Below are 18327 nucleotides of genomic sequence, written 5' to 3'. Positions count from 1 at the left end.
TGATGCTTTCCAAGTATTTGGAACAGTACATACAGCCAATTTGAATTTGTAAATACACCTTTAAACTGATGAGAACATTCTTCAGTACTTTACCCAGTAGTCCATCAGGACCAAGAGCTTTGTATGGTTTAATACGGGAAAAACATGATGCAACCTCTTTCTCCGATAACTGGACAGGTGATATGCGGGGATCTTACCACATACTCTGATACATTCATTTTTTTAAATCAGCCATATCAAATTTCCCATAAACTTGAGTAAAATCATTAACAGGTATAGTTAGGTTTCTTTTCTAAAAGGAAAGCTAAAATACTAGACATGCAAGAAATTGGAAATAAAAATAAAGTATTAGAAATACACAACTGGTCTGTCAGAGAGAGAGAAAAATAATTTACATTTGAATTGAAAATTATTTTTGTTGAGGGATGTTTAGATATTGCTACCAACACTAAAAGCAAGTTGCCACAGTTGCACATTTGGAGGAAAATGGACTAGTTAGTGACAGGCCGCATGGTTTAGTGTGGGGAAGATCATGTCTTATCAACTTGATTGAGTTTTCTGAAGAGGTGACAAAGAAAATTGATGAGAGAAGGGCGGTGGATGTAGTTTATATGGGCGTTTGACAAAGTCCCACATGGCAGACTGGTACAAAAATTTAAATCACATGGGATTTGGGGTGGGCTGGCTAGATGGTGGAAAGGTGTTTTTCAGAATGGAGATCCGTAGCGGGTGGTGTTCCACAAGGATCAATGCTGGGACTGCTGTTGTTTGTAGTATGTATAAATGATCTGAGGAAAATGTGGGTGGTCTGATTAGTAAGTTTGGAGATGACATGAAGATTGGTGGGGTTGTCGATAGTGTCGAGGATTGTCAGAGGATACAACAGGATACAGATAGATTGGAGACTTGGGCACAGAAATGGCAGATGGAGTTTAATCTGGACACATGTGAGGTGATGCATTTTGGAGGATCAAATCTAGGTATGAATTATACTGTAACAGGGCCAGTGCCTTTAGGAACATTAACATACAGAGGGATCTGGGCGTGCAGATCCACAGTTCCCTAAAAGTGGCAACACAGGCGGCCAAGGCGATTATGAAGGCACATGGAATGCTTGCCTTCATCAGCCGGGGCATTGAGTACAGGAGTTGTGAAATCATGTTGCAGCTATATAATACCTTGGTTAGGCTGCTTTTGGAGTATTGCATGCAGTTTTGGTCACCACATTATCAGAAGGACGTGGAAGCTTGAGAGTGCAAAGATGGTTCACCAGGATGTATGTATCCATATGCAATAATAAAATACTTTGATGAAATGTATGAAATTTTTACATATTGTATTATATGTCAGTTGCATGAACGGTATTAAAAAAAACTTAGGTTAAAGTATCCAGATTATATATCTGTTAAAGCTGTGATTAAATGGGTTAACAGCAAGGCAGGCTGTGATGTCACTCATGGGAAGGGTTGGGTCTGTTTTTAGTTCCATTTTAGAGTTCTGCTCTGGGTCTTGAAGAAAGTGGTTGTGTTTCTCAGACTGACTTCTGAAAGCTTCTCTCCAAGGACTGTGTGAATACATTTGTAAGCCACTAAGTGCTAACTTTATTTTATAAGTGGCATTTTACTGTATTGGATGTTGCTTTATTGAAATTTTAGTAAGCTCAAGAGACATAATACAGCTCAAGAGACACATAATCCAGCTCAAGGGACATATAATCCAGCTCGAGAGACATGTAATACAACTCAAGAGACATATAATATAGCTCAAGAGACAGAAATACAGCTCATATTTTTCAAGGACTGTTTGTTCCTTTGGTGTTAATGTGGTTAATCCTGTTTTAATACAAAGTATTCCTATTCGTCAGTGGAATCACTCCCAAGAGTGAAGTTTCCTTTCTTCACAGTTTACAAAATGGAAAAATCATTGGGGTTTCTCGTCCAATTTCTGAATATAAATTGGAGGTCTGGTCTGGTACCGTAACTTCTGATTTAAGGGCAGCACGGTAGCATTGTGGATAGCACAATTACTTCACAGCTCCAGGGTCCCAGATTTGATTCCTGCTTGGGTCACTGTCTGTGCGGAGTCTGCACATTCTCTCAGTGTGCGTGGGTTTCCTCCGGGTGCTCCGGTTTCCAGTCCAAAAATGTGCAGGCTGGGTGGATTGGCCATGATAAATTGCCCTTAGTGTCCAAAATTGCCCTTAGTGTTGGGTGGGGTTACTGGGTTATGGGGATAGGGTGGAGGTGTTGACCTTGGGTAGGGTGCTCTTTCCAAGAGCCGGTGCAGGCTCGATGGGTCAAATGACTTCCTTCTGCACTGTAAATTCTATGATAATAACGATACCCTCACAATTAGACTTCTGGTGCAGCAGCATGAATTAGCGGCCAAATTTTAGGTGGCACTACCGCAGGCTCCGATACTTCGGGCTTTTCTGCCCATTTCATAAAGAATTTTCATGATCGGTCCAACCTGGCAGAACAAACAGCTGTGAATCGGGGATATATCCAATATATGATTTTCTTTTAACAAATGCTTAATGGCAAATTCTTAACCCATGTTCTTCCAAGTGGTAATTAGTTTTGTAAAGGATCTGGAAATTTAAATGTTTCCCCACAACCAACCTTAGACAAGACTGGTTTAACTGATATCTTACAGAGAGCGCGGGAGGAGCCGGAGATTTAAAAGAGCGTAGGAGGAGCCGGAGATTTAAAAGAGCGCAAGAGCAGCCGGAGATTTAAAAGAGCACAAAAGGAGCCGGAGATTTAAAAGAGCGCAAAAGGAGCCGGAGATTTAAAAGAGCGCAAAAGGAGCCGGAGATTTAAAAGAGCGCAAAAGGAGCCGGAGATTTAAAAGAGCACAAAAGGAGCCGGAGATTTAATGAGCGCAATGTGGAAGCTGGCAGATCCTATTGCAAGCTGCAGTGACCACATCACTGCATGTTTATTGCTCTAGGAATTTTGGCTCAGAATTGATGAGTTGGAGTATAAGCTTCAGACACTGCAGCACATCCGTGAGGGGGAGAGCTACCAGCAAAACTTTTGTTTCAGGAGGCGGTCACACTCCGTAGATTAAGTACCTCAAATTAAGTACCTGGCAAGTTGTCAGGGGCAGCAGAGTGTGACTGTGAGTGAGACAGGTAGGGGTATCCTGAATTCAGAGATGGAGGAGCCTCAGCTCTTGACCTTGCTCAAAAGGTACGAGGTACTTGCTCCCTGTGTGGATGAGGAAAAGGACAGTAGGGAAGATGAGCCAGCTGACCACTGCACTGTGATACAGGAGGCCATTCAAGTGGAAGGAGCAAAAAAATCAAGTGGTAGTTGTAGTGGATTATATAATTAGAGGTACCGCTAGCATCCTTTGCAAGCAGGACCGGAGTCCAGCATAGTATGCTGCCTGCCCGGTGCCAGGGTGAGGAACATCTCCAAGCCAGCTTGAAAGGATATTGGAGCGGGAAGGGGAGGGTCTAGTTGGGAGGATCTAGATCTAGCCCGTCTAGTCTTCTGCAACCATCTCTGTTACGCAGTCCTCTAGCTTTTTGGCTAGGATCTTGACCAATATTTTTGCGTCTAAGTTTAGTAGCGAGATGGGTCTGTAGGAACCACATTCTGTTGGGTCTTTGTCTCTTTTAGGTATCAGCGAGATTAAGGATCCTCTTGGAGAGAGTGATCACAGCATGCTGGAATTTCAAAATCAGATTGAGCGAGAGAAGACAGAGTGCCATACTAGAGTTTTAATGTTGGGCAGAGGTAATTATACAGGCCTGAGGAAAGAGTTGGCCCAAGTAGACTGGGGACAGATAATTGAGGGTAGCACAGTTGCGGAACAATGGTGGATGTTCAGGGAGATATTAAATACCACTTAATCAAAGTACATTCCCGAGAGGAAGAGGAAAAAGGGAGATAAAAGTTCCATAGTTAAACAAAGAAGTCAAGGAAGGCATAAAGGCAAAAACTAGGACATACCATACTGAAAATGTTAGTGGTAAGCTGGAGGATTGGGAGAACTTTAAAATCAAAAGAACAAAGATGGGGGCAGCACGGTGGTACAGTGGGTTAGCCCTGTTGCTTCACGGCGCCAAGGTCCCAGGTTCGATCCCGGCTCTGGGTCACTGTCCGTTTGGAGTTTGCACATTTGTCCCGTGTTTGCGTGAGTTTCGCCCCCACAACCCAAAGATGTGCAGGCGAGGTGGATTGGCCACGCTAAATTGCCCCTTAATTAGAAAAAATGGATTGGGTTCTCTAAATTAAAAAAAAAGAACAAAGATGAACTATGAAAGGAAACTAACAAGAAATATATACACTGATACGAAAAGCTTCTGTAAGTATATAAAGAGGAAGAGAATAGCTAAAGTAAATGTTGGCCCTTTAGATGATGATACTGGTGAGGTAATAATGGGAAACACAGAGATGGCGAAGGCACTGAACCAATATTTTGCCTCTGTTTTCACAGTCTAAGTTAAGAAAATTTTTCGAAAAACTACAGTTAATGCAAAGGACCTTGATGCAATAACAACCACTGGGGAGGTGGTATTGAATAACTGATGGTATTAAGGCCAGATAAGTCTCCTGGACCTTATGGCCTGCACCCTAGGGTATTAAGGGAGGTGGCAGCGGAGATAATGGGTGCATTGGTTATGATATTTTAGAATTCCCTAGATTCTGGAAGGGTCTCGGTGGATTGGAAACATGCTAATGTGATGCCCCTATTCAAAAAGAGAGAGGGGCAAAAAGTAGGAAACTATAGACCCAATTAGCTACCTCTGTGGTGGGGAAGTTGCTGGAATCAATCGTTAAGGAAGAGATGACTGAATATTTGGAAAGACAAAGCTCAATCTACCATTGTCAGCATGGTTTTATAGGGGTAAGTCATGTTTGACAAACTTTCTGGAGTTCTTTGAGGACGTAACCAGCAAGGTGGATAATGGGGAACCTGGGGATGTGGTATATTTAGACTTCCAGGCGGCGTTTGATAAAGTGCCGCATAAAAGACTGATCCAGAATGTGAGATTGCAGGGGATTGGGTAGGGTATTAGATTGGTTTTAGGATTAGCTGACTGTCAGAAAGCAGAAGCTCAGGATAAATGGGACCTTCTCTGGGTGCTGCAGGTGTCACTCTTCAGACCTCAACTGTTTACAATTTATAGAAATGATCTGCAAGCAGGTACAGAGTGTAATACAGCAAAGTTTGTGGATGACACTAAAACAGGTGGGAAAGCAGGCAGTGAAGAAGAGATAAACATTTTACAGAAGGATACATAGTCTAGGAGATTCGGCCAAAATTGACAGGTGGAGTTTAATACAGCTAAGTGTGATGTTATCCATTTTGGCTGAAAAAATAGAAAGGCAAATTATCCAAATGGAGAGGAGATTCAAGATGCATCTGGGCGGAGGTATCTGGGTGTCTTTGTTCATGAATCACAGAAAGTCAGTATGCTGGTACAACATGTGATTAAAAAGGCAAATGGTATGTTAGCGTTAATTGCAAAAGGACTGAAGCATAAAAGTAGAGAAGTGTTGTTGCAATTTTATAGGGTGTTGGTGAGACCACATCTGGAGTATTTTTGGTCACTTTGTTTGAGGAAGGATGTGGTGGCATTGGAGGGAGTTCTGAGGAGGTTAATCAGATTGATTCTGGGGATGAAAGGGTTGACGTATGAGGAAAGATTAAACAGTTTGGGCTTATACTCGCTGGAGTTTAGAAGGATGAGAGGGGATTAGATTGAAGTGTATAAAATACCAAATGAGACTGATAAAGTAAACGCGAACCAATGTTCCCCCTTGCGGAGAAATTTAGAACAAGATGTCACAGATATAGGTTGAGATGTGGTAGATTTAGAACAGAGAAGAGGAGGAAATACTTCTCGTAGAGGGTGGGGAATTTGTGGAACTTGCTGCCCCATAGTGTGGTGGAATCGGAGTTATTAAATGTGTTCAAGAAAGAGATAGATATATTTTTGATTAAAAATGGGTTAAAGGGATATGGGCCACAGGTGGGGAGATGGATCTGAGACCAGGAAGAGATCTGCCATGATCTGATTGAATCCCAAAGCAGGCTCGAAGGGCTTAATTTCTTACTTCTGCTCCTATTTCCTATGATGTCTTATAAATTTGCCTTAGCAGTTTTTTCTCCAATAAGCTTCAAGCTAATCGAGATTCTATTTCATTACAGGAATAAATGCTTACTATCAAATCAACCTCATTACCGGAAAATATGGGAACAACTAATCTGTCGTTGAGCTATTGGCAGTCAGAAAATGGAAGTAAATTGCTAAAGGCAAGAATGGAGGGGAAACTATCAATTGACCAAAATTGCACAATACACGAGAACTTCCTAATGGTTTTTTTACCTGTAGCATACTCTTTCATTTTTCTAACTGGATTGATCTGCAACATTTCAGCACTATGTATATTTTTCTTCATTCAAAACAAGAAAAATTCCATCCATGTCTACCTGATCAATATGGCAATTGCAGACCTCCTGTCAATTTCCTGCCTCCCTTTCAGAATAGTATATCATGCAAACCATAACGAATGGATGTTAGGAAAATTGTTTTGCGGTATTGTTGGCAATGTATTTTACATGACTATGTACATTAGCATTATACTTTTGGGACTCATCAGTGTGGATCGGTACTTAAAAATAACAAGGCCAATGCAGCAGTTTAAATTATGGAATGCCACCCAAAGCACAATGATTTGTGCTGCTGTCTGGCTTATCGCCATTCTGATTGTCGTACCAATGCTTTTGAAGACCGAAACATCTGACAATTCCAAGTGCTACCATTATAGAAAAAGAGATCACTTCAAAGCATACATCAATCTTCTCATTGTGATAATTTTTTGGATTATATTTTGTTGCCTCGCCTTTTCATATGGAAAGATTGGTAAAAGACTTTCAATGCTCAGCAAAGGAAAGCCTGGTTTTTCTAATGGCAAAATTCTCAGCAGAGCTGCAACAAAAACGTTCATTGTTCTTTTCATTTTTACCATATGTTTCGTCCCATATCATATCTCCCGGTTCTTCTACATCGCATCTCAGCTCCACAAAACAAGCTGCGACTGGAAAAATATGGTGAATAGATCAAATGAGATTTCACTGTTGCTTTCTGCTTTCAATAGTTGCTTGGATCCAATCATGTACTTTCTGCTCTCTAAGACTGTTAGAAGAACAGTACTGAGTTTAGTCAACAAGAAATTCCAGAGAGACACTCGAAGTGAGAGCACTTAAAGGTTACAGTATCACTGGTCCTTGAAGATTATGGGTTTGACTTAAACATATCGCCATATTTCTATATTTCTTTTTCAATCAACAGACAGAAAGATTTCAGATTTGTTTGCACATATAACTGACCTAAACCAGTCTGTATATTCATGAATGACGTATATTGGAATTTTAATATGCGAAGAACTATAAATAATCTGAAAGTTCATTCTTTCAATGCCCAATCTCAAAAAATGTTCACTTTATAATAATAACCTTTATTGATTTATATACAAAAGTACTTTTAATAAGGCAATGAAAAATCATACACTAATGATTAAGATAGTCCCAACATTGACTTTTCTATCTGCCCATATATCATTCTTCAGTTTGTTCTGCAGGATTTACACAGAAAGGGACCTTCCTCTACTTCTGTAGACAACAGATTTGCTTTTTGGGAGAAAGAACGTGAGTTTAATTAATAGAACTTTACCAGAATTTAAAACAAAACCAACCACAAAATGTAGAGAAAGGTAAATAAAGGCAAAGCAGCAAATTACATTTACATTGAATAGCACTGGTAAAGCTAAATAATAGTTCCATAAAAGCACTGAATAGTTTCATAAATGCTCTGGCAGCGGGATTCTCCGTTCCCGCAGCCGGCAAATGGGGTTCCCATTGTGGCCACCCCACGCCGTCGGGAAACCCGCGGGCGTGATGTGCTGCTGGCGATGCAGAGGATCCTGCTGATGGGAGGATCCAGGAATTGCTGATTGAAAGCCAATGACAATTTCAAAATGTGACCCCTATAATGAACACATCAACACTGGCGAAGAATAAGTTGACAAGGACGACTTTCGATTGTAGTAAGAGAAGCAGTTGCGATAGATAGAAATGATACTTGTAATGAGAGAAAGGGATTGAACACCCACTTAGAAAAATGGTAGTAGGAGAGTAAGACCGGTTTCCTTGCATCAATCGATTGGCACAGCACTTATACTTATAAAAGGCCTCCGAGAACTCTGCCACTTAAAATACTCCAGATTGTTCTGGGGTAATTTAGCTCATTTCAAAATGGCAGTATGATCCTCAACCTCTTAGCTATCACCAGAGCATGGGGGAAGATTTTGTTGGCAGCACTACATGATGTTACACAATTACAATCTAAAATACACTTCCATAAAGTAATGCAAGTCTTCTGCACTCTCAATATAAAATCTCTTCATTAGGTCAGAAAACTATCAAGGTCGTGTCAGTATTTGAAACTGGCAGTTAATCCTTGCCAGGTTGCAAAAAGAAACATGTTGTTCATTGTAACATGTACTACCTGTATATATGGAGGAGACAATGGCGCGATTCTCCAGCCTCGTTACCCTCTCGCTCAAGCGAACAGGGGCAAGGTAAGCCCTACTCCCGTAAGCGAAATCGGGATCTCACCATAGCGAGGTGAGAAACCAATTATCACCACTTAAGCCCAATTTCCTTTCAATTAAAGGGAGCCACTCCATATCAAACGGCCTCCTGTCATTCAGCAACTTGCCCAGCAAGAACTCATGCTGCCGCCGATTAGATCTCCTTTTGAAAAATGTGAACCTGGCAGAAGGGTTTCTGTGAGGAGCTGAGCAGTGGTCAGGGTTATCTTTTCTCACAGGCAGAGAGTCCGGGGGTGCTGGAATTGCCACCCTAGTGCTCGGTTGGGGAGAGGGGGGGGGGGGGGGGGGGGGGGGGGAGAGAGGGGGGGGGGTGAGGTGAGGTACGCTCGGCTGGGGCTGGGAGACCCTCCGCATGGTGGGCTGTCTCGGCGGTTGGGGGGGAGCACTGGGTGGGTAACCGCTCATGGCACCACAAGCCAATTCCTGGATTGTTTATCCGTCTTGGGGGCAACCCTAGCCTCTGTCCATCTTCCCCAACCACCTATAACCCCCACCGACTGGCCGTGCAGCTAAAGGCTATTGCCAATCAGGAATTGGCAATCATGCCTAAGTGAGCACTTCACACATCCCAAGTGGATTCCTGTTGGTGGGCAAGCAATGTAGCATGTGGGAGTCATTACCTAGCATCCCAATCACACCTTGATGCCTGGACACTGTGGGAGGCAGCACCACACAGGCAGCAGCGAACATCCAAACACCCGGGGGATGGGACACAGCTCCAGGGACATGTCCACAGCCGGAGGGTGGGTAGGTGCCACAGGGAGGGGGGGCTGCCGGCAGAGATTGATAAAGTTGTTTAATATGTTTCACAATCTCCCATTCTCCTGATGGTTCTGCCCACTCCCTCCCCTGGTGCCCTCCGTGATCCTCAACGTGCTTGGCCCTCCGAGCTCTACCACTACATCCAGGTGTTTCCCCAGGATGAACATCTGAGGTGGAGGCAGCCAGCTGCTTACCTTGTCCCGTGGCTTTCTATGCACCCGTCGGGCGTCCACTGGGGGCTCCGATGACTAAGGGCCCGAGCCCACTTTTTGGCAGCACATGCACAGCAATGCCGCCCTGTCCAATGTGCTGATTTTGAGACGCAGCCTCATCAGAGGGGTGGAACTGAGGGAGCTGGTGGCCACCGTCGCCATTCCATGGGGCGGGTCCGGGTTGGCACCCAACGCCCCCTCCTCTTGGTCAGTGCCCACAGGGCCCTGGATTCACCTTGGGATGGAGGGGCAGCTAGTTCGAACCCCGGCTGCCCCTGCATCATCTAGCTCTGCCAGCTCCTCATAGCCTGCAATGTAGTGTCAACGCCCTCGGCAATGCATCTCAGTGACTGGGACATGCTCCGCAGCGTCTCAGCAATACCCACCTGCGACTGGGAGAAGCTCCGTAACGCATCGGCAATTCCCATTTGAGAGCTCGACATGTCCTTCAGAACCTGAAGGTTCCCCACGGTAGGCTATTGCAGAAAATAAGGAAGTATGGAATTGAAGGTGATTTAGCGGTTTGGATCAGTAATTGGCTAGCTGAAAGAAGACAGAGGGTGGTGGTTGATGGCAAATGTTCATCCTGGAGTTCAGTTACTAGTGGTGTACCGCAAGGATCTGTTTTGGGGCCACTGCTGTTTGTAATTTTTATAAATGACCTGGAAGAGGGTGTAGAAGGATGGGTTAGTAAATTTGCAGATGACACGAAGGTCGGTGGAGTTGTGGATAGTGCTGAAGGATGTTATAGGATACAGAGGGACATAGATAAGCTGCAGAGCTGGGCTGAGAGGTGGCCAGATGGAGTTTAATGCGGAAAAGTGTGAGGTGGTTCACTTTGGAAGGAGTAACAGGAATGCAGAGTACTGGGCTAATGGCAAGATTCTTGGTAGTGTAGATGAACAGAGAGATCTCGGCATCCAGGTACATAAATCCCTGAAAGTTGCCACCCAGGTTAATAGGGCTGTTAAGAAGGCATATGGTGTGCTAGCCTTTATAAGCAGGGGGATTGAGTTTCGGAACCACAAGGTCATGCTGCAGCTGTACATAACTCTGGTGCGGCCACACCTGGAGTACTGCGTGCAGTTCTGGTCACCACATTATAGGAAGGATGTGGAAGCTTTGGAAAGGGTTCAGAGGAGATTTACTAGGATGTTGCCTGGTATGGAGGGAAGGTCTTACGAGGAAAGGCTCAGGGAATTGAGGTTGTTTTCGTTAGAGAGGAGAAGGCTGAGAGGTGACTTAATAGAGACATATAAGATAGTCAGAGGGTTAGATAGGGTGGACAGTGAGAGTCTTTTTCCTCGGATGGTGATGACCAACACGAGGGGACATAGCTTTAAATTGAGGGGTGAGAGATATAGGACAGATGTCAGAGGCAGTTTCTTTACTCAGAGAGTAGTAGGGGTGTGGAACGCCCTGTCTGCAATAGTAGTAGACTCGCCAACTTTAAGGGTATTTAAGTGGTCACTGGATAGACATATGGATGAAAATGGAATAGTGTAGGTCAGATAGGCTTCAGATGGTTTCACAGGTCGGCGCAACATCGAGGGCCAAAGGGCCTGTACTGCGCTGTAGTGTTCTATGTTCTATAACCTCATCAAGGTCAGCCTGGTACTGGGTGATATCCCCCAGCAAGTCAGACATTGTACCGAGACCCTCAGCCATGCTTATCACTGACTGCACGACACTTTGGACATCTTCACTAATGGTGCCAATGTTGTGCACCAGGCTCGCCACTGTGGTCGGCACCCTAGCAGTGTTGGCCTCGGTACTATGCATTGCCAGCGCCATCTCCTGCAGCCGTAGACTTCAATTGGCTATGGATCTGCTGGAGTGACCCTGACATCTTCCCCTGAATGTCCTGGCTGTTCCCTATCGTCTCGATCAGCTCTGAGTACCTCTGTACCACAGGCTCAGAATCAGGCTGGGACCCAGCTGGGTCCTTGGATCCAGCAGCCCTCCGACTGCTGTCTCACCTGCGGGGTCCTGCCTCCACCTAATGTGCATCATCAGGTGTGTTGTGCTCACCAACCTGTGCCCTCCAGGCCTGGACAATAACATTTCTCATTGAGGGTGTGTATCTGTGCTGGTGGAGGGTAGGGATGACAGGTGTGCCACAACTACACTAATGTTCTCCTCGGAGTGAAGAGAGAGTGCAGCCCGGGATGGGCCGGCGCAGTCGGCTGGAGGACCTGTGGGAGAATGGGCATGTGGTCAGTGGGGTTAGGTACGTTTTGGCGCAGCCATTTGGGCGCGGCCGTTTTGGCGCCAACCGTTTTGGCGCCGGACGTTTTGGCGTCAACATGAGGGAGGTGTGTTCATCAAATTTAGTAGTCGCACAAACTTTGTTACATTTTGTTTAAAAACCAGTGTTCTTACTCATACATGATATGTATTTAAGGGCTTGCTGGTTTTGACTCGATCATCAAGAATTGTAAACGCTATCAGAAAACTATTGTATTTGTTGTTGAAACATTCAATTTACTATTTTGAACTGTCAGTTGTGTCAATTTCAGCGGCCGACTCACTTTGATCCGGAGAGGGAAGCTGCTCTCACTGAAGCAATCAGCCGGCCGCTGAAATTGACACTGCCCACTGCTCTCTCCCTCCAATCCAACTTTTAAGTTTTAATGTTTCTGATTGGAGGGAGAGAGCAGCCGGCAGTGTCAATTTCAGCGGCCGGCTGATTGCTTCAGTGAGAGAGCAGCTTCCCTCTCTGGATCAAAGTGAGCCGTCCGCTGAAATTGACACTGCCGGCTGCTCTCTCCCTCCAATCAGAAACATTAAAACTTAAAAGTTGGATTGGAGGGAGAGAGCAGCCGGCAGTGTCAATTTCAGCGGCCGGCTGATTGTTTCAGTGAGAGAGCAGCTTCCCTCTCCGGCCGCTGAAATTGACACTGTTTTAATTGGATCCACGATGGGGGTTTTAAATTTATTTAAAAATCTATGCTAGTGCTTCCCATTGTGAGTCTACGGGGGGCGGGGGGAGAGGTCAGACCCCCGTAGACTCACAATGGGAAGCGCTAGCATAGATTTTAAAATAAATTTAAAACCCCCATCATGGATCCAATTAAAACAGTGTCAATTTCAGCGGCCGGCTCACTTTGATCCGGAGAGGGAAGCTGCTCTCTCACTGAAACAATCAGCCGGCCGCTGAAATTGACACTGCCGGCTGCTCTCTCCCTCCAATCAGAAACATTAAAACTTAAAAGTTGGATTGGAGGGAGAGAGCAGTGGGCAGTGTCAATTTCAGCGGCCGGCTGATTGCTTCAGTGAGAGCAGCTTCCCTCTCCGGATCAAAGTGAGCCGGCCGCTGAAATTGACACAACTGACAGTTCAAAATAGTAAATTGAATGTTTCAACAACAAATACAATAGTTTTCTGAATACAAGAATTTCTGTCGTCTGCGCCCAAACGGCCGCGCCAAATTGGCTGCGCCCAATTGTCCCATGGCGCCCAAACGGCTGCGTCCAAACGGCCGCGCCAAAACGGCCGCGCCCAATTGTCCCATCCCCTGGTCAGTGGGAGGGATGGGTCAGTCAGTAAGGCAATAACTCACTTTTTTCTTTCTTTTTAATGATGGTATTGAGACATTATTCACCCCCCCCCCCCCCCACACACAGAAAGCTCACTTCAACAAGCCAGTCACCCCCTAACACAAGAAATAAGAGAACACAACATGGCTCACCAAACCTGAGCATTGAGCGTGTTTCTCAGTATAGTATGTTTATGAGGGGGAGACGCTGGTACTGAAGACTTTAGCACCGAGATTATTCTGCCTCGCTTACAAACACAAAGCACCAATGCAGGCATGTCAAGAACTGGAGGGCTAACAACTCACATCTGACAGGTTCTCCGGGTGGAGCTCAGTGGTTCATCACATTTGCGGCGATCGCCAGCCACTGCGTGGGTGACAGATCTGTCCTCGGCCACTCCAGTCACCTCCAGGGCATATTCCCCGAAGGAGGTGAGCATTCCTGTCACCCCTCCGCCAGTCTGGGCCCTCTCCCGACGATTATGGGAGAGCTTTTCCTTGTGTGCGGTCCCGCGAATCAGCTGGCGAGCCTTCATTTGCGGTGAGAAGCCTATGAGGCCTCGTTAAGTGGACCAATTAATGTTGAATTGCATTGCCTGCCTCGCAGGGCTGAGCGCCGGGAAGCTTGCGGCAATTCCTGCTCGCTACCACACAGAGATTGTTCCGGAGACTCGTGCCTAATAATTCAAAATCTGTGAGTATTCTGGATGAGGTAGCCTAAAGGAGTCTTTTGATGCCTTGAACAAATTATAAAAATACTCTCTCAGTATAACTAGCTGAAGACAAATATGCAGAATAGGAAAAAAAAATGGAACTCACATAATCATTAGAATTGTCTCCCCCTCATAAATGTACAAGACTTAAAAACACCCTCATTGATATCTAAAATGTGTTGCATAATGTGTTTCAAATACATAAGGAAAGCCTTCTTTCTATCCAACTTGAAAAATAATTGTTCAGAGTTTCCACACCTTAAAACAAAAGTTTAAATTTATTTCAATGCTCCCTCCTCACGCACATTTTCTTCTTCAGGCCCCATTCTGACTTCCTTGCTTCCTCAGCTGGAGGCCAACTTTTCGAGTGACTTACCAATGCAACATCATGATCAACCAATGAAGTGTGCATTTCAGTTAGACACAATTCACTAACATCTTCACATACAGTGCTCATTTTCTTTCTGCTCAGCTGAAGACAGACAAAATTCCCACTGACTGCAGGCCTGCTTAATGGTGATTAAAGCAAAATCATAGAATCATTCAGCACACAAAGAGGCCTATCAGTCTATGTAGGTTGTTTGAGGAGCTATCCAATTAGTACCACTTCTGTTTTTCCCAAGGAATTGTGAAATAAATAAATAATTCCAGTTGTGAAAATATGTTGTTTAACTGCTAAGGAAAAAAAAATCCGTTTGAGCATCTTTTTTTATGCTAAATGTTTTTTAAAAAGCTAGGGCCAGTCTGCATCAAGATAATTATATATAGCAACTTGCATTTATATGGCATGTACACAAGGTGTTTTACAGGAGCACCATCAAATTTTCTGGAGATTTTGTTCATATACTGTTGTGAATGATGCACATGTAAATAAAGGATGCTACTTTTCATGTTGTAATTCTGCTTTTATGCAGTTGTACACATCAGCAAAATGTCCTGACTATTGTTAATCCTTTTGCACGTATGGTGAGTTAACACATTGTGCTTTAAAGGGAAATGCTGTTTTGGGTGAGATAAGACCATAAGACATTGGAGCAGAATTTTAGGCCATTCAGATCATGGAGTCTGCTCTGCCATTCAATCATGACTGATATGTTTCTCAAACACATTCTCCTGCCTTATCCCCTTATTAATCAAGAACCTATCTATCTCGGTCTTAAAGACACTCAGTGATTTGGCCGCCACAATCTTCCACGGCAAAGAGTGCCACAGATTCATCACCTTTTGGCTGAAGAAATTCCTCCTCATCTCAGTTTTAACTAATCATCCCTTCAGTCTGAGGCTGTGTCCTCTGGTTCTAGTTTTTCTTACTAGTGGAAACATCCTCTCGACGTCCACTCTATCTAGGCTTCTCAGTGTTCTGTAAGTTTCAATAAGGTTCCCCCATATCCTGCTAAACTCCAACGAGATCATTAACCTGCCATGTTAACAGCGAGACATAAATGCAAATTACATACATCACCTAGTCAGAAGATTGAGATTTTAAGGTCAACTCGAGTGCATAGTCTTTGCTGACACTACAATATTGAATATTACGCTACAAATTGTACAGACCTGTCTGCAGTTCAGATCCCATGTGACTATTAAACAATAGCTTTCCCTGCATCCTGTCCAATAATTCTCTCAACCAACACTGGGAAAAAGTAGATTAATTAATGATTCATCTCAGTGTTAAGAATCCTGCTCTGCACAAATTACTTCAATGTTTGCTTATGGAGCAGAGATTTAAGATACTTCAGCTTTGAGAGGTTTCTCAGAAAAGTGATAAAGAAATGTTATACAAATGCTTCTTTCTCATTAGAATGTCCAACTACATGGTTAATTATTGAATCTTAAGTGACATTCTACTTATGGCAAAACCACAAATTAGACTCTGGGATTTCAAATTTCTTCGCTCCCAAGGAGTTAGAAATTTAGGTCGTAAAAGAGAGCTATGATGTTTTAGGTTGGTTGAGAATGCTGGCCAGAAATTAACATTCATTATGCCTGATAGCCTTCGGAAATGGGGGTGACAGGGGGGTAATGGGTGATATAGCCACCTGGGTTGGCCACTTCCTCACACAAAATGGAAGAACGCAAAGGTTACAGGGAAAAATGGACATTGGCAAAGAAACAAGCAGTTTGCAGAATCCCCTGTATTCTAGCTGCTAAAGAAACCAGACAGAATTGTAACTAACGAGCTGCGCATATTAAGTGAGCGGTTCACGGTGATTCCCAGGCACGATGGACACAACAGTTAACTGCAATCGCTACATTCTATGGAAGGTCAGACATCCCGGCGCCAGTGGAGTCTGAGACAAAGGACACCAATAAGGTGGAAGGAACCGCCCGGTGATCGAGGAACAGCACTGTTATTGGGGAAATTCAAATCAATCGATTGGGAAGATCCAGGACAAAGCAAGAGGCCATTGTTCCCTGATCCAGCAGTTCCCTTATTCCAGATAAGTATTGGCCTGTTAGTGGTAGGAATAGCCTAGTCTTTTAGTTTTATATGCATTAGAAGACGACAACTATTATAATAAACGTGTCTTGTTTGAACTTACTAACTGGTGTATTGAGTTATTGGTCTGAACTTGAACTTGAATCTTGTGGCGGTATCATAACAATACCTGGCGACTCTAGATCTAAGGAATAAAACAGAGCCAAATTGAGTGTAAAGCACACTCACCCAGAACCAGCAACATTTAGTGGCGTCTCCGCCGGGACTCGACTAGAAGTGGCCCCCCACTCCGAGAGAACCCAGAAATTTGAATCAGAAATCCAATTGGGAAAAGGAAAAACCCCAAGTGTTCAAGTAGTTCAAATCAATCCTCATAATTCGGAAGTGTGTTTTTGCATGCGTAACTAACAGGGTTATAAGGTAAAACTGAGAGATTTTTGTTGCGACAAACTGTCGGGAATTTATAATTCGGAAAATAGCGAAAGCCGTACCCGTATTTTATAGCACTGCCTTATTATCCCTCGTTCCAAATTTAAAAGAGAGCATAAGATAGAAGAGATTGCCATGCAGGCAATGGAACGCCTCAGGAACCCAGAGCAGTTCGTGGTCGCAGCGACCAGCAGAGTAGGTAAGTGTCCCGTTTGGGAGCTGGAACTCAGGAAGTACCTCAAAGGGAAAGGATGGCCCCTTTGGAGTGAGTTTTGTTCGAATGAGGAGACGGAGAACCTGTCTGAAATTCATAAGAAAGGTTTGAGTAAAGCACGTAAGCCGATGGCAATTGTGTCCTACTTGGCACAATTGCGAGGCAGAGAGGCAGTCGTCAGGACGCTCCGAGCAGATTTAGAGGAGAGAAATAGAATGAGCAAAGTGGATGTCAGGGACATTGAAAGAGGGAATTTAGAATTAAGGCAAAAGTTGATAGAGAGGTGGATGATGCCAAGAGGGCACACCAGTCTTGTCTAGCCCATCTGAGCAGCTCCCAGGTACAATACGAAAAAGCCTATCAGGATGTGCAGCCTTGATAGATAAGAATCAGAGAAGCAGGTAGAGACACCGAAGAAGCAGTGTAGTGACCTGAAGGCAGCTTTAAGGGCACTCCATGCTGCCACCACTGAGCAAAGGCAAAGCGCAGTAGACCATGCTAAATTTTGGAAGCAGATTGCGGAGCTGCAATCTCTGCTTTCTGTGCAGAATGGCTACCAAGAAACCTTTGGAACGCAATTAGAGGAAGATAATGCATCAGATTGGCAGGAGTTAAGCGAGACAGCGCAGCGATATGTTCAGGGAACATGTGCGCTAGAAACGCAGCAGAAAAGGAAAGCGCCCCAACCCCCCACAGATAAGATAGCACCCGCGCCAATGAACCCAGTCACCACCCAACAAAAAGCAACCGCAGACGGTGCACCCGAGATCACTTACACCACCCCCTTAACCGTGACTCAACTAAGGGACGCGTGTGAGAAAATCACCCCGTTCCTCCCCACTTCAGACCCCCACCAATTCTTTGCAAGAGTTAAACAGCAGGCAACCATGTACGACCTTGATGCACGAGAGCAGGTTAAGCTCACAGTTTTGAGTTTAGACTCATCGGTAGTAGCAGCCCTCCCCGACCCACAGAACGTTGGAGGAGGCACCTTCGAAGAAATGCATACAGCTATTTTGGATGCGATAGGGTATAACAGAGGAGACCCAATTGAAGGCCGAAACAAGTGTAGGCAGAAAAAGACCAAGCACCCCACAGCATTTGCAGGAAGGCTGTGGATTCACTTCACTGCAGTTTTCGGTGAATTAGACCGCACACATTTGACCCAAGATAACATGGTTAAATGGACCCGCACTATTATCTCCGATGCCACAGATGCAGGACAGAAAGCCTGCTCTAATTACGACCCCTCAGAAGAGGCCCATAATGAAAAATGGGTCTTGCAAAGATTGTCCCGCGCTTGGGAGCAATCTGTGCACAATAACACAGCATTTAAGAAGCCCAAGGAGGCGCAAGCCGAGGTAGGCATCCAAGCAGTAAGAGCGA

At 44.5% G+C, this 18327-nt stretch overlaps 2 protein-coding genes across 17 annotated transcripts in view; one reads left to right on the top strand and one right to left on the bottom strand.

Annotated features, from left to right (window-relative positions):
- The window catches only part of LOC119969000 (probable G-protein coupled receptor 34), a 43195-nt gene extending 34337 nt beyond the window's left edge, over positions 1–8858 (top strand). The window contains exon 2 of the mRNA XM_038802105.1: positions 6169–8858. Within this exon, the coding sequence (XP_038658033.1) occupies positions 6175–7227 (1053 nt within the window). The 5' untranslated portion in view covers positions 6169–6174 and the 3' untranslated portion in view covers positions 7228–8858. The remainder of the gene's footprint in view (positions 1–6168) is intronic.
- Positions 1–18327, bottom strand: part of caska (calcium/calmodulin-dependent serine protein kinase a) — a 740678-nt gene that overhangs the window by 429657 nt on the left and 292694 nt on the right. The window lies entirely within an intron of this gene.

This window comes from Scyliorhinus canicula, chromosome 7 (assembly GCF_902713615.1).
Source record: "Scyliorhinus canicula chromosome 7, sScyCan1.1, whole genome shotgun sequence".
Taxonomy (NCBI): domain Eukaryota; kingdom Metazoa; phylum Chordata; class Chondrichthyes; order Carcharhiniformes; family Scyliorhinidae; genus Scyliorhinus; species Scyliorhinus canicula.
The sequence above is the reverse complement of the archived record's forward strand: the minus strand, read 5'-3'. Positions and strand labels throughout refer to the sequence as shown.